Raw genomic sequence first — 25,654 nt, forward strand, 5'->3', positions numbered from 1 at the left:
TTTCTCAGAGTTGCCCCATATATTTGCTTCTGCTGAGAAAATTCTTTTTACTTCTTTAACCACTAAATCCTACTATATTTCAGACATTTTCAATCCCAGGTGAAAGGCCACTTCCTCTTGAACTTTTATGGTAACTTCAATAAATCCTCCCTTCATTTAACTGTTAGAATACTTTATTTTATACTTCTTACAGCACTCACCACATATTTTCCTGTTGCCATGGTTTGAACGTAATATATCCCTCCAAAATTCATATGTGATAGTATTAAGAGGCAGGGTCTTCTGGGAAGTAATAAAGTCATGAGTGCTCCATCCCATGAATGGGATTAGTGCTTTTATAAAAGAGGCTGAGGGGGTGTCCTACTCTCGTTTTGCTGTTTTGCCCTTCCACCATGTGAGGGCACTGCAAGAAGGCCTTCAGCAGACACCGAATCTGCTAGCACCTTAATCTTGGACTTCCCAGCCTCTAGAACTGTGAGAAATAAATTTGTGTTATTTATAAATTACCCAATATGTGATACTTTGTTATAGCAGCAGGAATGACTAAGACTCTATATACGAGTTATTTATTGTATTTGCTATCACCACTCCCAGATTATAGCAACATAAAGGCATGCACATTAGGTAATTTTTAAATCTCCCTTGTCATACAAACGCCCTATAAAGCTCATTAAATGAATGGCTTTAATTATGCAGTAGGGTTATAGAAAGAAAATTTTTTTAAAAAAACACAGAGGGAGACATCTCAAAGATTGAGCAGTAGACTGAATACATGTGTTTATCTCTTCTCCATCCTAAAAATCTCATGTGTTAAAATAAATGGTGCTATGAGAAATAACCAGCAGATTAGGTACCCTGAAAGATTCTTTCAGTCGAACTAGTTGAAATGCTAGATAAAACATTTTGAAAACATCTTTATAAATGTATGGCTGAGTTGGCATAAAATAAACAAATCTATAGAGCTCGCAAATGAAGTAAAAGTATGAACCATGGTAGCCAAACTACCTTCCTAGCGGGATTTACCCTAAAGGTTTCTTTCTAATTCTGGAGACCTTGAGCATCTGCTTTGATAGTTGCATGGAGATTTTGAGGGAAAGGAGATGAAGCCTAACAGATATACAAAATGAAAAGTCTAATAGAAGAAACCTGCATAAAATAGAATCCCAAATGGCCACTTTTGGGAAGCATACATGAGAACATACTCACTCAGCTGTTTGTAAGGAAACTTGTCTCTGTCAATCTTGGCAGTGAATAATAGTAAAAGAAATAACTTTCTAAAGAATTTATAACCACAACTCAAACTTCATGCAGGTTAGTCATCGAACTCATGCTACCTATGTGTTCAAGAAAACCTCAGTCAGAGCTTTTAAAGTGGTCCTTAGTTGGTAGTGCCTCAAACTGAGTGATGGAAACAAATGCTAATTTTCATTGGAGGAGCCCAACTTCAACCTAGGGGTTACAGAACTCCCATAAATAAAGTACATAGAAAAATCAGTAGTTCCAGGCAAAACCCACAAAGTGAAAGAAATGAGATCCAGAAACAGACCCATAAAACTTCAGGTATGAGATTGTTAGAAACCAAATACAAAATAACTTGGATATATTTAAGGAAATAAAAGAGAATCTTTAAAATATGAGTAGGAAACAAGTGACTACAAAGAGCCACAAACCAAATTTAAAACAGAAATAGTCTTTCTAGAAATGAAATAAATATAGTTAGCATATGAATACATCTAAACAAATATTCACTGCAAAGATAGCAACAACAAAATCATGGCTAACAGAAATGAAACAGTTCAGAATTTTCAAAACTAGGCAGCAACAGCAAATTACAATCCTTTTAAAGATGAGAGCAAAGATGGTATTGTTGATTTTGTTAAGAATGCATGTTGAATAGCTAGTGTAACATATAAAAACATAGATTTAGATAATACAATTTCCAGATAAGTAAAGGGGAAAGAATGAAATGAGAAAAGAAGAAAAAGATAAATTCAAAAGATGGCAAGAAAGAAGAGAAAACATGACTAAAAAGTGCAGGATAAATGGAAAGGACATAATGAAATGGAAGAAATGAATCCAATTCTATACATAATCACAAAAAATATAAGTAAACCAAACTCTGCAGTTAAGGACAACAAATGTGTGAATAAGATTTTAAAAATTTAGTTATATGCTGTTTATAAGTGATACATTAACTCTAAGAACACAAAAATATTCAAAGTTAGAAAAAATAAAAAAAAGTACTAGGCCAATACTAATTTTTAAAAAGTTACTGTAGCTACATTCATGAACAAATTAACTCTATGGAGAAAATAATTTTGAGAGAACAAGAGGATCACTCAGGATACTATACCGATTTTGACACCACAGGTAGGATATCATGATTCTAAACTTGTATGTTGCTAATAAAACAGCCTAAAAAGTATGTAATATAAAAACTCGACAGAACTACAGGGAGAAGTTTCTACATCCACCATCATAGTGGGAGATATTTAACACTCTCAGTAATTGATTGATCATGTGGGCAAAAAATATGCAGGCTATAGATGATCTGAACAGCACATGTAACATAATCAGTTGACAGATATGAAGCATTTCATGTAGCAAAAGCAGAATATGCAACCTTTTCAAGTACATATGGGATATAAAAAAAAAAAAAATGATCACATGCAAGGCCATAATACCAACTCTGTATTTGAAAGGACAGGCACCAAACAAACAGTATTTCTTGACCACAGTGCAATTAAATTAGGTATTGACAACAAAAGGAACTAGAAACACCTGTATTTTGGGAAATTAAAAAAATCTTCTAACTAATTTATGGGTTGAAATCATATTCATATTGGAAATTAGAATGTATTCTCAATTGAAAAATTATAAAACTCTACTAAATCTTGTGGGATACAACTCAAGCAGCACTTGGAAGGAAGTAGGAAGTCTCAATAGTCTTATAAGCATTACAGAAATTGAATGTGGTTTTTAAATCTCCTATATAAAATATGAGGCATATTCTAATAAATGTTTACTGTAAAAATGTTTACTGTTTTTATTTGTTACACTAGCTATTCAAGCATTATCTCTTCAAATACTGCCTCTTCCCATTCATTCTAACCTTTCCTTTTATCGTTCCAGTGACTCAACCTCTCCTCCATGTTTGTTAATATTTTTAAAACATTTTCTACCTCTGTGTCTCTTCCCTCTTCAGGGAGGGAAGAGCCTGGGGCCCCTAAGCCATTTCCTCTAGATACAAACTTGGTAACTCTTTGCTGTTTTCTCTGGCATAGCCCTGATGGAGATCCAGGCAAGCAAGAACTCACTCTGAAATATAGGGGCTGTTGGGTCTAGGCTGTCGACCTCAGTTTAATACAAGAGCCTGAAGCTTGTTCCACAGACACAGGTTCCAGTGTAGGCTGTGGTGGAAGCCATCAGTTTCTCTGGTACTGACCAACCTGGCACAGTTTCATGCCTTGGGATTCAGAGCTGAACACCTGAGGATGAACTAGTAGAGCTGGAATCCTGGTTAAGGTACCCCAGGCAGTGACTGTGAACTGACTGGATGTACCCATATGTGCCCAGCCACTGTACTTTGAAGTTTAACTGACCATTCTGAACTGAGCAAGCGCTTGAGATTCTTAGGTAGTGGGGTGGGGGGGTTGCAGGTGGGGAGAAAGACTTTAGGAGGGAGAAACTGGACTTGCTGCTAATAAAGACAGTGGTGGTCTTGAGCAATGAATTTATACCTTTAATATGTCAAATGACTCATATGGATTATAGTTTTAAAAACGACCATTGGGCCAGGCAATTTGGCTCACGTCTATAAACCCAGCACTTTGGGAGGCCAAGGTGGGCGGATTGCTTGAGCCCAAGAGTTCAATACCAGTCTGTCTCTACAGAAAATACAAAAATTAGCTGGGTGTGGTGGCGCATGCCTGTGGTCCCAGCTACTGGGGAGGCTGAGGTGGGAGGATCACTTGAGCCCGGGAGGTCAAGGCTGCAGTGAGCTGAGATTGCACCACTGCAGTTTAGGCTGGGTGACAGAGCGAGACTTTGTCTCAAAACAAACAAACAAATAAATAAGTAAATAAATAAATAAATAAAAACAAAGATCAGCCATATGTCACCCCCTGTTAACCTGTGCTGATCCTTGTAGTTGATTTAGGCATTAAGAAAACATTAAGAAAGAATCAAAGGAGGTGGACCAAGGGGTAGAAGGAATTTGGAGTAAAGAAAACAGGAGCCAGAGGTGAGGGAGGGTTGGCGATGCAGCTCACTCTACTCACTGGGCTGGTGTGTGTTCCAGTGTGTGTACTGCACCGGCTCAGGTTTCCGCCCTGCTGGCTTCCAAGTGTATTCTCCTGTATCATTTTGGTCTTGAAGAGCTATCCAAAAATAACTGTCCTTCATTTTTACCACACTACTGATCAAACTGGTAATAAAAGCCTGTTCAAACCTTAAAAGGGGAAAAAAGAAGTGATTATATTAAGTTTCTGGGCAATAAAAAAAGTCATTAAAGCATAATGAAGTGCACAGAATGGCCCCAGAGTAAGCGTTTCTCATTAATTCTTTAGAACATGGAGCAGGAAAACACCCAAAGACCCTGAACATTACTAATAAATGCCGAATGTCAGTGCAATTCCCAGAAATACATGAGTGAGGAGAATCTGACTCTTGCATATGGGGCTTCATTCTTGCACGGAATAAAGTCCAGCTCCAATTTCAAAGCATAGGTGGTAAAGTTCATATGGCCAGCAATGCATTTCTTGGAGTACGATGTGGCCTATTTTGTAATTAGGCCACACACCACACAAACCATGCCACAATATGCATGGGGTAAGGGTGGGCAGGAGGGAGGAGGAAAGATATTATGCTTTTCTGAATGAGCATTTACTAATACAGAGTTCACATGCACCCACCTACCATACTTGCCTGGGGAGAAAGAAACAGAAATTAAAGTAGCAATTTTATGTCTCCCAAATCAGTGTGTTCATAGGCACAGGTAGGTCTCAGCTTATTCAAATGTGTTTAAATCTGCATGTTCACTGAAGAAAAATGTGAAAGCCCAGGAACTAATCTAAAGCTCTACATCCACTAATGTACTTCCCAAACAGCTGAATGAATTACTGTTTAATGATTGGTGGCAGTGCCCCCTTTTCAGTATGAATGCGTCAAAAGCAGAATCTAGAAAACTTGCATACATGCTTCCACATGCACACCTACCAAGAAAATCATGACTATTAAAACTTAACTAGCATTGAACCTTTCAGCTAAGTTGAAACTATCTTGAGAAAGCTATTTTTAGAACATATAAAGTTAGAAGAAACACATTTGAAACAGTGGTGACTTCCGGGGAGACCTGCTGAGTCAGTGGGAAAGGAAAGGCTGAAGCCAAACCTAAGGAGAAAGCAAATTAGACCTTTTTATTCAATTTTGGTGGTTTTTTTCATTACTGTGCATCCTTAACTTGCTAAGGGAAGCAAAAGCAATGGGGTCATTTATGAATAGGGGAGTCTCAAAGGAAATAGGAGATAAAAAGAGAGAAGAATAAAAAGAAGGAAAAATTTTAAGTGTCTTACAGATATTATTAGCAACATTTAGAGATCTTAGGCATTTATGGTACTCATCTTTGCAGGGGAAATGGATTTTCATCATGCTTTAGTAAATATTTTCTGCAGATACTCTATTAATAACCTAAATAGCACACATTCGAAACAGGAAAAGTTCTTTTTTTAATCCAGATCATACTGGCAGAACCTTACATAAATGTGCTTCAAAAGAAATGTATAGAAGACTAAATATTGCCTACATGCTGTTGTAATTTTCCTTACACTTCAGTTGGTTCATGCTCTCAATAATATACGATCTGCTTTTCTCTATCTCCTCCAAGGCAGAGTAAGTAATACGGGGTCAGGGAAGTGCTGGGAGGAGAAGGGCAGGGTTCCTGGTTAGGGCTCCACCCCCGGCCTGTGCCCCCAGACCTAGATGAAGACAAGCATTTCTGTTTTCGTGCCCAAATGTTGCATTTCCCAAGACCACCCTGGCTTGCCACGCCCCCATCTTCTGCCTATAAAACCCCCCGAGACCCTAGTGGGAAGAGAGACAAGCGGCTGGACATCCAGAGGAACACACCGGTACAAGAGCACACCGACAGGCACCGGCAGAGGCCGGCAGGTCATCGACAGGAAGAACGATGTGGAGTTTGGCCAGAAGGAAGTTAAGAAAATAACTCCACTTACAATAGTGCCCCCCAAATACATAGGAATAAACTACACAAACGAGAAAGACTTGTATACTGAAAACTGCAAAATGGTGAAGGAAATTAAAGAAGCCACAAGGAAATGGAAATAAATCCCGTGTTCATGGCTTGGAAGACTTAATATTGTTAAGATGCTTATACTACCCAAAATGATGTATATATTCAATGCAATCCCTATCAAAATCCCAATGATATCTTTTTCAAAAATAGAAAAGTTCATCCTAAAATCCATATGGAAATTCAAGGAACCCTGAATAGCCAATATAATTGTGAAAAGAAACCAAGTTAGAGGTCTGACACTTCTTGATTTCCAAACTTACTACAAAGCTACAGTAATCAAGACAGTGTGGGCTGGGCATATTGGCTCATGCCTATAATCTCAGCACTTTGGGAGACTGAGGCAGGCAGCTTGCTTGAGCCCAGGAGCTCAAGACCAGCCTGGGCAACATAGGGAGATCCTGTTGCTACAAAACATAAAAAACATTTGCTGTGAGTGGTGGCGGTAGATGCCTGTAGTCCCAGCTACTAGGGAGGTCAAGGCGGGAGGATGGCTTGAGCCCAGGAGGTCAAGGCTCCAGTGAGCTATGATGGAGCCACTGTACTCCAGGCTGGGTGATAGAGTGAGACCCTGTCTCAAAAACAAAATGAAACAAAAAACCAGTGTGGTACTAGCATAAAGACTAACACATAGGCCAGTGGAATAGACCAGGAATAAACCCTTGCATATATGTCAAATGATTCTCAAGAATGGTGCCAAGACTGCTCAGTGCAGAAAGGACAGTCTTCTCAATAAACTGTGTTGGGAAAACTAGACATCCACTTGCAACAGAAAGAAGTTAGACCCTTACCTTATACTATGCACAAAAACGAACTCAAAGTAGATTAAAGACCTAAACATAAGAGCTAAAACTATAAAACTCTTAAAAGGAAACATAGGAAAAAGGCTTCATAACATTGTATTTGGCAATGATTTCTTGTATATGGTACCAAAAGCACAGGCAACAAAATAAGAAATGAATAAATTGGACTTCATCAAAATTAAAAACTTTGTGCATCAAAGGACACTATCAACAGAATGAAAAGGCAACCCACAAAATGGGAGAAAGTATTTGCAAGTTATACATCAGATAAGGGATTAATATCCAGAATATATTGAAAATTCCTATAACTAAACAATAGAGAAGACAAACATCCCAATTAAAAAATGGGCAAAGGACTTGAATAGACATTTCTCCAAAGAAGATATATAGCTAGCCAATAAGCACGTGAACATGAAAAGATGTTCAACAGCATCAATCACTAGCGAAATGCAGATCAAAACCACAGCGAAATACCACTGCACACCCAGTAGGATGGCTATTATCAAAACAAAACAACCAGAAAATAGGAAGCATTGGCTAGGATGTGGAGAAACTGGAACCCTTATGCACTACCGGTGGGAATGGAAAATGGTGCAGCCATTATGGAAAAGAGTATGGCGGTTCCTCAAAAAATTTAAAATTAAATTTTCATATGATCCAGCAATTTCACTTATAGGCATACATGCCAAAGAATTGAAAGCAGGGACTCAAAGGGTATTTGTACATTCATGTTCATAGCAGCATTAGTCACAATAGCCAAATGGTGGGAGCAACCCAAATATCCATTAATGGATGAATAGATAAACAGTATGTGTATATACATACAATGGAATATTAATTAGCCTTAAACAGAAAGGAAATGCTGACACTACAACATGCTAAGTGAAATAAAGCAGATACAGAAAAAACATAATTACACTTACATGAGACACCTAGATAGTTAAACTCACAGAGACAGAAAATAGAATAGTAGTTGCCAGGGTCTGGGAGGAGGGGAGAATAGGCAGCTATTGTTTAACGGGTACAGAGTTTCGGTTTGGGAAGATGAAAAGAGTTCTGGAGATGGATGATGGTAGTGGTGAACAACAATGTGAATGCAGTTAACACCACTGAACTGCACACTTAAAAATGACTAACATAGTGAATTTTATGTTTATGTGTGTGTTATCTATATTTTACCACAATAAAAAATATTAACTGCAAAAGTGTTTTGGGGAGATATGACAGTTGCAGGAAAATGGTAGAGCTGTAAAAATGCTTTAAAATAATGCACATTTAAGCTTAGGAGAGGCACAGTGGCTCACGCCTATAATCCCAGCACTCTGAGAGGCTAAGGCAGGAGGATTTCTTGAGCCCAGGAGTTCAAGACCAGCCATGGCAACATGGCAAGAATCTGTCTCTACAAAAAAATTTAAAAAATTAGCCAGGCATGGTGGTACACGCCTGTAGTCCCAACTACTTGGGGGGCTAAGGCAGGAGGATTACTTCAGCCCAGGAGGTCAAAGCTGCAGTGAGTCATGAAGGCACCACTACACTCCAGCCTGGGCAACAGAGTGAGACACTGCCTCAAAAATAAATGAAAGTAAAATAAACTTAGGAGAAAATGAGATATTGCAGAATTTCTCACTTTTGGCAAAATTCACAAAATTGAATGCCATTTGGATTATTTTGTACCAATATTCCATGGCTGATTGATTCAAAATTTAGACATACATGGATTTAGCCAATTATGCGTTATAATTTTGGAACTCAACTTCTGCATTCATGCTTTGTCTGGAAGCAAAGTGGCCAGGCCTGAAAAGATTTTGTAACAATCAGCAAGCAAATACAAATTTGTTACTCAACAATAAGGATCTGTTTTTCTTCCCCTCTCTATTCCACAAAGTGTTAAAAGTCTTAGACCAGGAGCAGTTGCCTGATCACAAAAGAAATAAGTAATTTGTAGCAGGTGGTTCTAATTGTGCCCATCAAACCTGTCATTCCATTGTGCAGAAGAGTGGAAAATCAATTAGCAACTACAAGCTTGGGTACTGAAGAGTGACAGCAGTGTCTTAACTCAAACAGGAAATCAGTAATGGAAGAAAATGATTACCATGGCCGTTAGTGGACACTCCTGGATCTGAGAGACTTTCTGTCTACTGCCAAACCTTCTCAGACAAAAGGTGCGTTTGCAAAAATTCCAATGTGTATTGTGAATCAAAAGTAGTACAGTGTGGACCCTTGTTTCTTCCCTGATGGGGTCTGAATGATTAAAAATCAAGAGCATTGGCCCTTCCTTTCTTCAACTGGTGAGTCCTGTGTGGGAGTCGCTGCTTTGAATGTAGACATGTTTGGGGGTAGCATAAGTATCTGTTAACTGACTTGGACAGATGACACATCCCTGTTCATCTGTATTCCCTCAGGGCTTGACTGGTGACCAGGCAGCACGCCAGCACAGGGCAATCTGGACAGGCCTAGGAGGCCAAGACTGGGATAAAAACAGACTTCCTATGCCATAGTTCTGCTTTAGAGCTGGATCGGGCATGAGCGCTGGCTACTGACTACAGTTTACCAGAGAAAACATTTAAAAGTATTCACAACATAGTCTTGTATCCAGTTTTGGGGAAAATGAAACAGATTTTTTTTCTCAGATACTTTCTGTCATTTGTATGAGGTCCCCAAAGGGTTCATAGAATGTGAAGCATTTGTTCTAACAGATTTCTGCCTTAGCTTGGGTCACTTTGGTGCTATGGGTTATCTGTAATGTCACTGTGAGTTTATCCATTTATTGTGCTATTCTACCTTCTTCACTTATTTCTTGTGTCTATGTTCTATCTCTTCAGCTGCTGGGTTTCAGAAAGCACTGGACAATAATAGCATGCCTTTTATTTCTTGTGTGTAGCATGTCAGTGTTTAATACGGGGCCTCTCACAAAACAGGTATTCAAAAAATAATTTTCTAATAAACTCTTGGCTATTAATTTTTTGTGTGGTCAGGTAACATATGAAAAATAATTAACACAGTGCCAGGTATGTGGCAGGCACTCAATGAACATTAAACAAAAAAATAAAGAATAAGACATAAAAACCAGGTGAAACAATTAGCCTTATTTTCTTTGGTAAAAAACATAATGAAATTGTAATTAACAAAAGAGCATATAGCTTCATTGGTCAGGCTCCTGTAAAGTCCAATGTTGACTCACTGACTGGGGGACTTCCAACCCAGGGTGCTCTTGGAACCTTTTGGGTGAGTTAATAAATTGATAAAGGCTTTCTTCTGCCTGTTAGCCAAACCTGGGGGGAGAAAGGTAAAACTAAAAACAATGCTGAAATACATCAAAGGTAGTGCTATATTTCGATGGGAGGATCTCCTGAAAGTAAAATGTTTCACCAGGTGATTTAGTCTACCAAATGCTATCAATCCATTTGAGTACGCGTGTGTATGTGTGCTTTTTGTGTGCGTGTGTGTGTGCGCGTGTGTGTGTGTGTGTGTGTATGCATGCCTGTGCATTGTTTGGAACAGAAGTTAGGTAAGAAGGCAAGAAAGTAAGAGGGTAAGAGGAGGAAGGACATACTGGCAGCTTTGGATGTTGACTTCCAATATGGGAGGAGCAGAGAAGTTATACAGGAATTCCTCTACAAATTAGACTTACATGGGAAGGGTCTCTAGGTAAAACCAGTTGTCCTATTTGCTGGTATTCAGTGAATATTTTTAAAGGCAATGACCCAGGCAAATATGCAAGTGACTTGCTTTGCAGGTGTAGTTTCCTGTGGCACCACTGGAGTTCTACCCTGCTTCTGTCTTCCCCAGGAGGAATGGGTCTCCCAGGTGTTCCAGCCCCCACTGTCCTCCTGGCATCAATAGTGATATGAGGTCACCTTTGCTCTTGGTACTTTTATCCCCTACAGGTATTATGCATCGGTAGCATGCTGCAGATTGTATGGAGTGTAAAAAGGGCACAGTTTTTGTGCCAGCATCAAGAAGGCATATGTGCACAGAGAAGTCTCAGTCTAAATAAAATAGAAGTGATGGTGAGGGATTTGAATATCTTCTACATATTATAGTTTCTCTTCTGCTAAAAACACCCTGATACAACTCACATACATTACATTAAAAAAATACTTGTTAAGTAATGTGTTTTGGCTGAGCACGGTGGCTCATACCTGTAATCCTGGCATTTTGGGAGGCTGAGGCACTTGAGGTCAGGAGTTCAGACCAGCCTGGCCAACATGGTGAAACCCTGTCTCTACTAAAAATACAAAAATTAGCAGGGCGTGGTGGCGGGTGCCTGTAATCCCAGCTACTCATGGGGCTGAGGCAGGAGAAATGCTTGAACACAGGAAGTGGAGGTTGCAGTGAGCTGAGATTGCATCACTGCACTCCAGCCTGGGCAACAGAGCAAGATTCTGTCTCAAAAAAATGAAATAAAATAAAATAAAAAAATAAATAATGTGTTTCTTTTCCAGTATAAGCAGTTAGAAGATAAAATCTAAAAACATCTGAATATATTAGAAAAGCTGGATAATTAATAAATCTTTATGGAAAGTAAAGGTCACCTTAAATTTTATTATTGATTACTCAAAAACCAATTCTGGAATAACACAGTATAATTTAAATTCATCTCAATAAATAATTTTAATAATTTTGTACTTTGATGTATAGCACGATTTAGATTTTGACGAGTTATGATTGTAGCTAGATTTTATCATTCCAAGAGCCCTCATGTCAAAGCCGTCTTGCTTCTGTTAAAAAAAAATTTAATTTACCTGTTTGTAATGGTTACAAGTGCAGGAGGACAGTAATAACCACTGGAAGCTTGGTCAAAGCTTCGAAGGACTGTGTCAATTTTGTAACAGAATCCACCATGTCTCTCCCATCCCTTAAAAAGAATCAAAGGGAAATTAAGGACACAATCTGATTTAGTTAAATACCAAGAGATATTTTTGCATACTCTTTTACCACCTACATGACTGTCTTCTCTTACTCCTTTAAAACTCCTTGAATTTTCGTCTTGATATTTTTATATTTCTTCTATCTGGTAACACCATTAACTAAAGCCACTTCTACATTTATTTGATTTATTATCTTAAAACGTAAAATTTTTAATTTACTTAAAATGTGAAACCTTAAAAGTAAATGAAAATAAAGGGCACTCATTCGAGATCTCTGCCTCTCTCTCTCTCTCTTTCTCTGTCTCTGTCTCTGTCTCTGTCTCTCTCTCTCTTTCTCTCTCTCCCCCCCCCGCCCTTACTTACAGAATTTCATATAAATGGCCCTGACAGGAGGGTAGAAATTAAGTGTTGGCTCTAGGGTCAGGATGCGTGGGTTTGAATTCTGGCTCCACTACTGTGCAACCTTGTTTAATATCTTAGTTTTTTCATCTATACAATGAGGATAATAATAGTATTTATGGGGCTGTTCTGAGAATCAGAGAAGGACAATGCAGATAGAGATTTCAGAATTGAACAGAGGGGAAAGAGAACATGAACAAAGAGAATATATATCTAGATAATATTATAGATTTTTCCAACTTTCATATTGATTATTTCATGTTATCCCACTGAGATTCATTGAGATTAGGGACTTGGATAAAGTCAAACTAGTGGATCAGCTGGGCCTGAAACCCAATTCTGGCATAGTCCAGGATGGTCTTGTTTGGAGCATAATGCTTCCAAATAGAAAATGGCCAATATATGTATTTTTTCTTTTTTTTTGGTAAAGATTATTACTAAATTAACTGGCTCGCCTTTTAGAGGGGAAGAAAGTAAGCTTTGGCACTCAGACAAAAATGACAAACACGCAGGTCTATGTCTTAACCCTGGGAACAATGAAGGGTGGCTCTATTCTTTGAAATCATGCAGTACAGTCTACAGCCATACCACCCTGAACGTGCCCGATCTCATCAGAAATCATACAGTATGAAAGACATACATTCATTAGTCCTCTATATTTAAACTGAGCTATTTTAGTTCTTTTTTTCCCAATATTATGATCACATGATTTTTATCTATTTTAATTTATTCACCAGTTTTAAAACACTCTTCATTTTATGCTATGCCAATACTTGCCAGCTTTTGATCAGTCATAACGTGATTTCTCATAAATTTCGGAAAAGATTTTGGTCTTGCGGTAAATTAAAGAAAACCTTAATTTAGAAATCAGCTATGTTAGTTCAAACATATCATTAACTGAGATGGGAAGCACAGGAGCTCCCACATCCAGCCATCTAGGATCTGCTCTGAACTCACTCTCTTTCACCTCTATTCCCAGTCTTCTCTCTGTGAGTACCTGACAGCTCCATACAGCTCCTTCAGGCATCCCTCCAGGATAGGAGCAGGGATGTTAGACTGCTCCTGCACTTGGAAGGACAGGGAGAGGGAGGCTGGCAATCTGACCTTTCTGATAATGTATTTCTTCTTCGTTAGAAGTTTTTAGATCATAGGCTGCTTAGCAAAGCAAACAAACAAAAAAATCCAGTAACTGAACAGGCTCAAGAAAAGGGAGGGAAAAATAGATCTGGCATAGAATAGTCAGAAAAACAGACTTGTTACTTCAAGGCTTTGTCCACACAATGAATGCGGGAAGGATAACTGAGTATATAAGTTAACCCTTTGTACACTAGGTGCTATTTCATTTTTAAATGAAAGGATGGTGGTGACAAGACTGAAGGAATTGCTCATATTGTCCAACCCCAAAAAAGTGACTCAGAAGGAAAAACAAATCACTTTTTTTTTTTGCTTTGAAATTATCAAGATTGATTTTACAAATTGATTTTTCAAGTGCAGACTGTTTAGAGAATTGCATTGAAGCAACGTTCTAAGAAAGAGAAAACTTTCAAAACCATATTCATAGACTGATGCATAATAAAATTAATGGAAATTTCCTTACAAAGCTAGAGAACTGGCTATGAACTCAGAAACTTTAAATACTGGTAATGCCGGCTGGAAAAGGGAAGCAGTGAACAAAAGTTTGAATAGAACATCAGTTCTGTTTCTGCAGTGTAAAAAGTTAATTGTCCTTTCAACAAAAATAAAACACGTTGAGTTTCCCGGGAAGCCACAGTAAGACAAATACCCCCACCCTCGCCCCTGCCCCGTCTTCAATATTTCAGATCAGGTAGAGATTAATCAGATATCAGCTATAATTCAAAATTGTAATCATTAGATAAAATGGTGACATGTCAGCTATGGCACATCTGTTATCCAGCTAGAGTATGAAGAGTAGTTCACATGTTTACACATTGATTAACGAATAAAATGAAGATTCTAAGGGGATGGGTCATTGTTCAATTGCAACACAAATAACTGGATTAGAAGAGAAAATAATTAAAGCATAGTTGCATAAAAACCAGGTCTGGAAAACTGTTGAGACTGATACAGCATAGTTCACTCTGACTCAGAGGAACACAATTGTTTTCTGACATCTCACTTGAAAATTAGGAAAACCATAGGTCAGGCACAGTGGCTCAAGCCTGTAATCCCAGTACTTTGGGAGGCCGAGGAGGTAGTTCACTTGAGGTCAGGAGTTCGAGACCAGTCTGGCCAGCATGGCAAAATCCTGTCTCTACTAAAAATACAAAAATTAGCGAGGCGTAGTGGCGCATACTTGTAGTCCCAGCTACTCGGGAGACTGAGGCACGAGAATTGCTTGAGCCTAGGAGATGGAAGTTCAGTGAGCCAAGATCGCACCACTGCACTCCAGCCTGGGTGACAGAGCAAGACTCCATCTCAAAAAAAAAAAAAAAAAAAAAAAGAAAGAAAACTAGGAAAATCAAGTGTGAGACAGGGCATCACACAGACAGGATAGTCACTGTACAGATGCTGTATCAGGACCATTTACATTTTTAATCTCAAAAGAAAAGCAATCCCGTGTAGAAGATAGCAAGACAATGTTTCTCAGGACAAAAAAAAAAGAGGAAAGGAAAGAAGGGGGGTTGGGAGAGAGAGAGAGCAAGAGAGGAGAGAGAGAGATAAAGAGAGAGAGAGGAGAAAGAGAAATTCACTTCAAATTGATGGTGGAATTGATATCTAGCTATGAAGTTCCTGTACCTAAATTGCAATGTTAACAGCATTTACCTCTTGACATCCTGATTCAGCATCAGAGAGGACATGGCCTGCTTTTTTACAAATGTAAAAAAGTGTTTCTTCACAATTTTTGACTTTCCAGTGTCCCTCCTATGGAGAAAAATGTTACAAGAGAATGAATACACTCTGTGCTGATGCTGGTGGGCCATAGCAATTCTTACAAATAAAAATATGATGAATACTGTGCTCCCGCATGGGATAATGTTTCAGGCAGCACCCCACTTTGTCATGGAAAGGGTTCACACTTTCTCTAGGGATGGGAGGCCCCTCTCTTCAGCACGAGTTCCAAGGTGTTCAATCTGTAACTGAGTGGGCGGGAGAGAGGAAGCAACTATCAACAACTGGTGCTTCTTGATAGCCGCCATGTGCTGGCTTAATGCAGGGCGATTTTCATCTATTATCTCAATGCTCCAGTGAGGTAGGGATTATTATTCCCGTTTTAAAGGTTAGAGTTAGCATTTTACATGGTCCTAGAGTCAGTAACAATTGGAGCTAGGATTAATACAAAGGTCAGCCTGGCTTTCCATTAAGCTGTTCTCAATTTTTCTGTGAAAAGATGGGATAGAGCCACGGTTCTCAATCTTGAGTGTGCTCCAGAAGCACCTGGAGGGCTAACTGAAACCTAGCTGACTGGGCTGCAAGACCAGTGTCTCACTCAGTAGGTCTGGTGGGACTTGAGAATTGGCATTCCTAACAAGCTTTCAGGTGGTGTTAATGCTGTTGGTCTGGGGGTGACACTGTGAGAACCACTGGGATGAAGCCATCCTCCTGACCAAGTGAGAGTGCTGATACCTCTCTTCAACCAATTCTAAGTGTTACATTAAATGCTTTGCTGCTTTCATGTCTCTACCTGATGCTGGGGAAATTCCTAGAAGCTACCATGAAGCACCCTAGGTAATACTGGCATAGATGAAATTCACGTTCACCCTTCAATGATCCCTCCATCAGGAATTCAAACAGCACCACCCCATCTCCTCTTTATATGCTAGGCAGATACTTTCATATTTTTCTGTAATCCTATTGAAGGCTACTCTCAGATGTTTCATTAATAATGATATAATAATTGCTAACAGATTAAAATTTTACCTTCCTGTAGGATTTTTTTTAATAACACAAATCAGAACCTTAGGCTAAAGTTACACAATTCAAATTCCAGGTGGTATTTCACACATCTAGAATTTTAGGGGAATGTGGAGCCCTTCCATGACCCTTAGAAAAATACAACATCCAGGGCTGACACCTTCATCTGTAAGAGGAGCCCTGCATCGCTCCCCCAGGGAGTCTTCCAGCAAACCATCCAGTTACAGGATAGTGTCAGGCATTCTGTAGTTAAGAACTGTTAGATGAATGGAAGAACAAATGAATTGTTTCCTAGGCTCTCATATTCAAATTTGTGTCAACTGTGATTTGTTAACTTGTTAATTATAATAATTATATTCATACTGAGTTCTACTCCAGGAAATAAATGTTATTTTTTATACATCTACTATTCAAGGAGCTTCTGAGTTGCCAGAAAAGGGGCCACAAAATATTACACTTATGGCAGCATTGTCCTGACATGTCCAATACTATTAATACCTATCCTCAATCTCTTAAAAAATAATCTCTGTCCAAATATTGGTTCCTGTTCTGTAAACTTGCAGAGCAACATACCCATGCCTGTCAATAAGAAATGATCACCTAAATTATATCAAAACTAATGAACCAATAAATCAGCAGATACTGTGGAATAAACTGTGGTGGGCCAGGCACAGTGGCCCACGCCAGTAATCTCAACACTTTGGGAGGCTAAGGAGGGTGGAGTCCAGGAGTTTGAGACCAGCATGGGCAACATGAAACCCCACCTCTACTAAAAGTACAAAAATTAGCCAGGCGTGGTGGTGCAGGCCTGTAATCCCAGCAACTCGGGAGGCTGAGGCATGAGAATCACTTGAATCCAGGAAGTGGAGGTTGCAGTGAGCTGAGATCGCACTACTGCACTCCAGCCTGGGTGACAGAGTGAGACTCTGTCTCAAAAACAAACAAACAGACAAACAAACAAACAAAACATTGTGGTGAATTTCAGCAGAGCTAGACCCAAGACAAACATTGAGAGGTATGTTTCTCCTTCTTCATATGGGGCTGAGAGACACGGCCTTAGCATGTATAACTGTTACTGCACTGTACAATTGTAATTGTCTGTGCTAGCATTAAAAGATGAAACCATGAAACATGTCACAAAAGTTAAGTGCTCAGAAATGCTTCCTGTTTGGCTGGCATAATTACTTTGTCAAGCCATGTCAGTAACATTTAATAAACTGCCTCTTGGGGGAACTTGACAGAGTATCCCGGTGGTTAGAAGAATAAGGACATCTACCAAGTCCCAACAACCTCCTAAAACTCAGCCACTGTATTCAGCCGCTATCTTGATCAAAGAGATTAAGTCTGTTTTAGGCATAATAAACTATTCAAATGGCTTGGGATTAAACTAATTCTGTATAATCAGATGTTTTAGATAAATGAGAGACTAGAACATAGGGATGAATGTGGTGTTCAGACGACTGGGACCACTCCATCCACGTGAGGAAAAGAGCAAGACTTGCCACTGATCCATAATTTTCAAAGAGGTTACACATACTGTTTAAATCCTTTTATGTGAATAAGATAAAGGAGCTTAAAAACCATCACTCTCCAGAGTAATCTTCCATCCCTCAGTTCTTCCCCTCATCTTCATCACGGCAGTCAATGGCACCACCATCCACCAAAACCGTGGTTGCTCAAGCCAAAAGCCGACCTCTCTCCCACCCCAACATCTAACTTAGCAACACCTCCTGTTCTCCAAAGCACACTTGGATCTGTCCACTTCTCTTCACAGTCACTACCCTAATTCAACTCTGGTGTAGCCTCCAAACTGGCTTTTCTGCTTCCATTTTATCCCTCTCCTAACCATTTTCTGTGTAGCAGCCACAGTTAATTTTAAAATGTAAATCAGATCATGCCATTTGTTCCCTTGAAGCACTTTATTGATTACTGTACCACAGTCTAGAAACCTGGCATTTTAGAATTCCTACTGCCCGTCTCTTACGACCTCCTCACCACTGGTCTCCTTTTTGATAATTCAACATAGCAAGTCTTGGTCTGTCTTTGGGCCTTTGCACTTGCTACCCTCTGCATGTTCTGCTTAGAATATTCTTCCCCCTTCTCTCTGAGAGTTTTTTTTTTTTTTTTAAGTCCAAGCTTAAATGTCAACTTTTCAGAAATGCTTTCTGTGACTATCTTATCCTTCCCCAACCCAAGCTTTTCACTATCATGTCACATATTTCCTTGGAGCAATCATTACAACTATAATTACCATGTTTTTTCTGTGTGTACTTGTTTACTCTCTAACATGGAAGGCCCATGAGGAGCAGGGATTGTGCCTGTCTTGGTCTCTGCCATAGCCCAAGGCTCCAGCATAGGTGGCCTTCAGTACAAGACCAGTAAAGTGAACACTGAACAAATGAATTGACTTACAGACTGCTCTGCTGAGACACACAGCTGGCTTCTATTTGGAAAAATTTGCGGCTCAAGTGTGTGCCAATTAGTAAAGATGACTGAAGAGTCACTAGACCATTCAAAGGAAACTGGAATTTTATTGCTGCTCAAACCAATCCATGTTTCTGATGCATTTTCTGTAAGAGATAAATGTAAATTACTTACGGGATCCTATTATTTGCAAAGGAGATAACACCCTGGAGTTACTACCAAAATATACCACTTCACATGTGATTTCTTCTTTATTTCTTTGCATAATGAAATCTGTTTAAGTCTTGGCATAAAATGTCTGTTTAAACATTTTCCCCTCTCTGCTATGGTTTGAATGTTTGTCCCCTCCAAAATTCAGGTTGAAACTTAATCCCCAATGTGGCAATATTGAGGGGGAGCCTCTAAGGGTCGAGTGGGTCATGAAGGCTCTGCCCTGATGAATGGATTAATGGGTTAATGGATTAACTAGTTCTCATGGGAATGGTACTGGTGGCTTTATAAGAAGAGGAAGAGAGACCTGAGACAGCACACTCAGCCCCCTCTCCATGTGATGCCCTGTGCCACCATGGGACTCTGCAGAGAATTCCCACCAGCAAGGAGACCCTCTCCAGATGTGGCCCTTTGACCTTGAACTTCCCAGCCTCCATAACTGTAGGAAATAAAGTTCTTTTCTTTATAAATTACTCAGTTTCTTTGTATTCTATTATAATCAATAGAAAATGGACTAAGACACCCCCATAATATCCAGATCTGCTTGATATAGGCCTTATAAGTGAGGCAGAGTGTGAGCCAAAGCCAATGCAACAACAAAGCCTAAGCAAGTTGGATTCCTGGGGCTCTGATTTCTGCTAGAATCGTGTATGTACATTAAGTAGATCTGAAAAGTCTGGTTTTGCTTCTGCCTAGAGAAAGGAAAAATAGGAAGACCCACTGGATTATGAAAAGGGCATGAAACAAACTTTTAATGATAGTCTAGCTTAAAGATAAGTTTTTTTCCCCCCCCAACAGATGTTGGTGAGGATGCAAAAAAAGGAACACTTATACATTATTGGTGGGAATGTAAATTAGTACAACCTTTATGGAAAACAGTATGGGGATTACTCAAAGAACTAAACATAGAACTACCATTCAATCCAGCAATCCCACTACTGGATATATACCCAAAGGGAAAAAAATCATATCAAAAAGACACCTGTACTCATATGTTTATCACAGCATTATTCACAATAGCAAAGATGGAATCATGTAAGTATCCATCAGAGGAGGGCTGGATAAACAAAATATGGTTTTATATATATATACACACACACATATATATACACATATATACACATATATGCATATATATACACATGTATACACATATATGCATATATATACACATATATACACATATATGCATATATATACACATATATACACATATATATGCATATATATATACACACACACACATCACGGAATACTACTCAGCCATAGAAAAGAATGAAATCATGTCTTTTGCACACAGGTAGCACTTGAGGCGATTCTGCTAAGTGAAATAACTCAGAACATCAAATACTACATGTTCTCATTTATGGGGGGAGCTAAACAATGGGGACACATGGAGATACAGAGCAGGATAATAAACACTGGAGACTCCAAAAGGTGGTAGGGGTGAGGCTGAGGGTTGAAAAATCACCTGTTGGGTACAATGTTCACTATCTGGGTGATGGGACCGCTAAGAGGCCAGATTTCACCACTGCAATATATGCATGTAAGAAATACTCACCTGTACCTCTTAAACCTATTTTTTAAAGTATGTTTTTTCCTTTTTCTTTTTTCTGCCATGAGAAAAAAGGAGCAAAACCTCTTAAAGGAATTGAAGTGGAGTTGCTGGAAAAGGAATTAAAACTTGACAGCCTAGGTAGGAAAGGACCCTATGTGGCTGAAAGAGATGTGTAAGTGCCCTTGTTGAGATAAGCAGCCCACAGGGTTCTTTAATCCCAAATGCAAAGGATTAGGAAAAATAACAGAGAAGGATGCATGTTTTCACTCCATACTAAAACCTAACAATTGAAAATGTCATCAAAGTAGATCCTGGAAATTTTTTTGTATTTTTAAAAACTGAAAAATGAAATAAATAATTTCAGTATTTTTCAGCAGAAGTCTATGTCAAATGCATGACACATTGAAGAGCAAGCCAACTCTGATGGACTCAGGCTGGGTGGAAGCCAGGAGCCTAAAACTCCTATACATGGGGAACAGTCTGAACATCACCTCACCAAATAAATTACCCATGTTCACCGGCTAAAATTGTGTAAATCCAATTATTTGCCTAAGGGGTTCCCTTTAGTATGTGGATTACATGATAACAACACACTACTGCTATCTAGTGGCCATAAAGCTAAATTACAGGTTTAGGTTTTTCACTAGAAGTTTTAGGAAATGAACTTTCCTACTTTACAAAAAAGTTAAAAATCATCTAATAAATGTGGCATATATGAAGATGTTACGAAGTTTCTGAACATGTATTTTGTAAAAATCCAATAAATTTGAACTCCTGAATAACATTTAGAAACTTTAAATATATGTGTCATGAATAACCACTTTTAAATAACTTAAATTTCTTTTCAACTCTACTAATAAAAGTAGTTACTACATTATATTTTATACCTCTTAAACCAAAGGCAGCTGGGACTCACCATCTCCAAGGAGGGTTACAAGAAACTCCACCTCTGCTAATGAGGTTATATCTATTAATGCACTGTTATCAGCCTGACAGGAACGCAAAGCCTTATGCCAGGTCTTTTCTTCTTTCTGAAGTTTGTAGCAATTACGATTGTAGGGATTCCAGCCAGGCTCACAGTGGGTAGCATAATATTTCCACGCATCTTTTTCTTTTTAAACCAACAAAAAACAATGTCATTTTCCACAATTATTTTAACATTACTTATTACAGTTTATGTAAATTGCCATTTATATGATTACTTTAAAAATGTGAAAAACAGAAATATACAAAATGACATATATCATGGAATTCTAGATCTTCAGAGTTGAGAAGGGTCTAATCTATGATCTAGATCTAGATCTAGGATAAAATGAACCTCAGTATTTCATTTTCCAGATGAGCTAGTGAAGGTACAAAGAAGTAAGGAGAGGAGGGATGGCAGCAAAATGGCCGATAGAGACACCTGTGTCAGAAGCCTTTGAACAACAGCAATTCCATCTTGTTTAGGGGCTGAGTAAAATAAGGCTGAGACCTACTGAGCTGCATTTCCAGAAGGTCAGGCATTCTACAAGATGAGACAGAAAGTCAACACAAAATACAGGTCACGAAGACCTTGCTGATAAAACAAGCTGCAGTAAAGAAGCTGGCCAAAACTCATCAAAACCAAGATGGTGAGGAAAGTGAGCTCTGGTGATCCTAGCTGCTCATTATATGCTAATTATAATGTATTAGCATGCTAAAAGACACTCCCACCAATGCTATGACAGTTTACAAGCCATGGCAACATCAGGAAGTTACCCTATATGTTCTAAAAGGGGGAGGAACCCTCATTTCCGGAAATGGTATACTCCTTTCCCAGAAAACTCATGAATAATCTACCCCTTGTTTAGCATATAATCGAGAAAGAACTGTAAGTGTAATCAGCTGAGCAGCCCAAGCCGCTGCTCAGCCTCTGGAGTAGCCAATCTTTATTCCTTTACTTTCCTGATAAACTTGCTTTCCTTTTATGGATTCACCTCCAATTCTTTCTTGGGGTCTGGATTGGGACCCCTTTCTGGTAAAACCTGGCACTCATCCCTGCTATAGGAACAGCCAAAGCAACGAATAAATGATTACATTTTCACAAAGGCAGCTGAAAGAGAGTGCTGGAGCACATCAAGGGAGTAGCAGAAACAACATGGAGCACAGAAACCCTTGCCACCTCCACCCCCACAATCTCCCCCAGTCCCCGTTGGAAGCAGCTTAGAGCCAGGAGAGACTTCTCCCTGTAAGGAAAGTATGAGCAAGAGGACCCCAGCAGCCTCCAACACCACCAGGGTCACCTACACTCCTTGCTACTGGGGACCCCTGCAGCCTTCACAGACACTAAGCCCAGTTGAGGGGGCTGCCTGGAGTCTACAGGACTATGCTTGCCCCAGAGAAAGTTCTGACGCTGTACCCTGTCTCTCTGTGGCCTGTGGGGCTATTGTGCTGCACCATCTTGAAAAAAGAACCACTGCTAGAATGTCATGTTCTGCTCCGGTAGTGAGTAGCCACAGCACTTCTCCATCTTTGAGGCTTTGTAACCACTGCACCACTTCTACCTCGTGGCCCACCAACCCCATGCCAAATTGCTGTGGGGCTCTCACTCTACCTGGCGTGGCCAAGTTGCCATGAGCTGCTCTATTTACCTTTCCTGGTTGTTGCTGTGCCATGCCCCTCAGAGCCTGAGCTGGCTTATCACCCTGCCTCCAAAGAAATGGTGCCTTGGCCTCCCAGAGTAGTCATATTCCCCAGTATGTGTGCTGAAGTGGCGCCCTGCCTCCCAGGGAATCCCTGCCCTGGCTGCCGAGAGCAGTCACACCTCTGGCACCTGAGCTGAAGTGGCTCCCAAATCCAGGGGAAACAGTGCTTTAGCTGCCCAAAGCAGTCATACCCCCCAGCACCTAAGCTGAAGCAGCCCCATCTCATGGGGGAATGGGTGCCTTGGCTGAGCTGAGCAGCTGTGCCTCGTGGGGCTTGGCTGATGTGGTACCCTGCATCCAATGGAAACAGCATTGGCAAGGCTGGGACATCCTGCCCTCCAGGCCAAACAGCTGTAGCACCCTGCTTTCCTGGAACTGGACTAGTCCCACAAAGCCTGAACTGCTGAGGCACCCCGCCTTCCCCGGGAGAGGAGTCATCATTTTGCTGCTCCTTGCCCCCCAGGAAACAGGCCATAGCTATATGCCAACATTCCTGGGTCCTTGTTGCTACTGAACCTGACCTCACAGAGTCTGAGATTCTGATGTGTCCCACCATCCCAGGGTCCGGAGTCACCACTGCCTGGTGCTTCACCCCTAGAGCTGGAGTTGCCACAGTGCCATACTGGTTCTGGTTCCCAAATTACAGCCGTGCGCTGTTCCCTGGAGCCAAACCTCCAGAGTACCCCTTCTTCCTTGGAGGTAAATATATAGTCAAATTCAGAATGTTCAAATACTGTAATGGTGGTCTGTAAATCATTTATATATCCAGTATGAAGATTAAAGTCAAAATTGTCAAAAATAGGTTGGGCACAGTGGCTCACGGCTGTAATCCCAGCACTTTGGGAGGCTGAGGTGGGAGGATTAGTTGAACCCAGGAGGTCGAGCTATGATCACGCCACCATATTCCAGCCTGGGCAACAGAGCAAGACCCTGTCTCTAAAACATAAATAAATAAGTAAATAAATAAATAAATAACCAAAATGCTAAAACATAACTATAGCTACAATAAATTAAGAAATACACAATATTAAAAGATGTAAATAGTGACATCAAAATTTTAACTATTGGAGGTAGGGTAAAAATCTAGAGTGATTGTATGCAACTAAAGTTAAGCAGTTATCAGTGTAAAACAGTCCATTATAACTACAAGATGTTTTATGTAAGCCATATGATAACCACAAAGAAAAAAAAAAAAAACTATAGCAGATACACAACTGATAAAGAGAAAGGAATTGAAATTTAGCACCACACACACACAAAAAATCACCAAATCACAAAGGTAAACAATAAGAGAGGAAGAAAGAAAAAAGAATCTATAAAACAAGCAGAAAACAATGAACAAAATGGCAATAGTAAGTCTTTACCTATCAATCATTACTCTGAATGCAAATGGATTAAATTGTCTAATCAAAACACAGAATGACTGAACGGATAAAAGGTTACTAGGAGTCAAAGAGAGAAAATGAGCAGAGGTAGGAAAAAGGATACAAGTAGCAGATCTGTAGGATGAACAAGTCTAAAGGTCTACTGTACAGCATGAGGACTATAGTTAATATAGTGTATTCAGGATTCTTGATAAATGAGTAAACTATAGTTGCTCTTGTCACAGTGGGGGAAATGGGTAACTAAGTGAGATGATGCATGTGTTAATTTGTGTCACTAAAATAACCATTTTACTATATATATATATATCCTATGACATCATATTGTATACTTTGAACATATATAGTATATTTTATTTTAAAAAATAGTAAAAAAGTAAAACAAACAACAACAACAAAACCAAAGAAGTAAAGAGACTTGACAAAGGACATACAATGAAAGCAGGGTGTTGGGACTAGGTATAAAATTTAACAAAGTCGTTCATTTTTGAAACCTTTTTACATTTAAAAGAAGTATTATGGAATACAATTTAAATGGCATTTCAGGGATTTTATACATAGTGTATGGGTGAGGTAGATATTTATCCCCAGCTGAAAAGAGCCTAAAACTCTGATGACTTCCTCTAAAATGGGGATGACAAATAGGTTTCACTTTGAAGACAAGTCTTGAGTGTCCACGGTGTTGCTCTGGGCTGATACGGATGCCAGGTGGGGCTTTCAGGAACACAGTGCCATGATGCTTGGACATTGGAGGGCAGTGGTGATGCACATGCTATATGTTGGTTTTCCTTTCTCGCGAGACTGTCCCCTATCTGATGATGGCATTTTTTGCCTTATTTTATTAACCACAACGAGGTGCCTCCATTAAGAACGAATTTAAACTAAATATGATTTCACTGTGGGAAACAAAACATTCTTTTAAAATTGTTTCTAGGACTCTGACAGCAATTGGAATCATGGCCAAAGAGTGTTAGAATTTTGTATATCATTGACCCCAATGGTTTTCAGCCTAAAAAAGTACTCATGACACCCTTTTTAAACTTGGAATTTTAGGCTGCACGTGGTGGCTCACGCCTGTAATCCCAGCACTTTGGGAGGCTGAGGCGGATGGATAGCCTCAGGTCAGGAGTTCGAGACCAGCCTGGTGAACATGGTGAA

At 39.5% G+C, this 25,654-nt stretch overlaps 1 protein-coding gene across 9 annotated transcripts in view; it reads right to left on the minus strand.

Moving 5' to 3' along the window:
- PLA2R1 (phospholipase A2 receptor 1) overlaps positions 1–25,654 on the minus strand; it is a 127,655-nt gene that overhangs the window by 64,464 nt on the left and 37,537 nt on the right. For 6 of the 9 annotated variants that reach the window (XR_012421155.1, XM_074009268.1, XM_074009266.1 and 3 more), the window contains 5 exons: positions 21,365–21,559; positions 18,669–18,826; positions 15,168–15,266; positions 11,859–11,971; positions 4,281–4,450 (listed from right to left, as the gene is read on the minus strand). The exons of 1 other annotated variant lie outside the window; for it this stretch is intronic. Coding sequence is in view for 7 of the 8 variants with exons in the window: in XM_074009268.1 (XP_073865369.1) it covers positions 4,281–4,450; positions 11,859–11,971; positions 15,168–15,266; positions 18,669–18,826; positions 21,365–21,559 (735 nt within the window). In the remaining variant the exon portion in view is untranslated. The remainder of the gene's footprint in view (positions 1–4,280; positions 4,451–11,858; positions 11,972–15,167; positions 15,267–18,668; positions 18,827–21,364; positions 21,560–25,654) is intronic. 2 more of the 9 variants (XM_074009267.1, XM_074009269.1) reach the window with 1 other exon arrangement.

Source organism: Macaca fascicularis, chromosome 12 (genome assembly GCF_037993035.2).
Source record: "Macaca fascicularis isolate 582-1 chromosome 12, T2T-MFA8v1.1".
Lineage (NCBI taxonomy): Eukaryota > Metazoa > Chordata > Mammalia > Primates > Cercopithecidae > Macaca > Macaca fascicularis.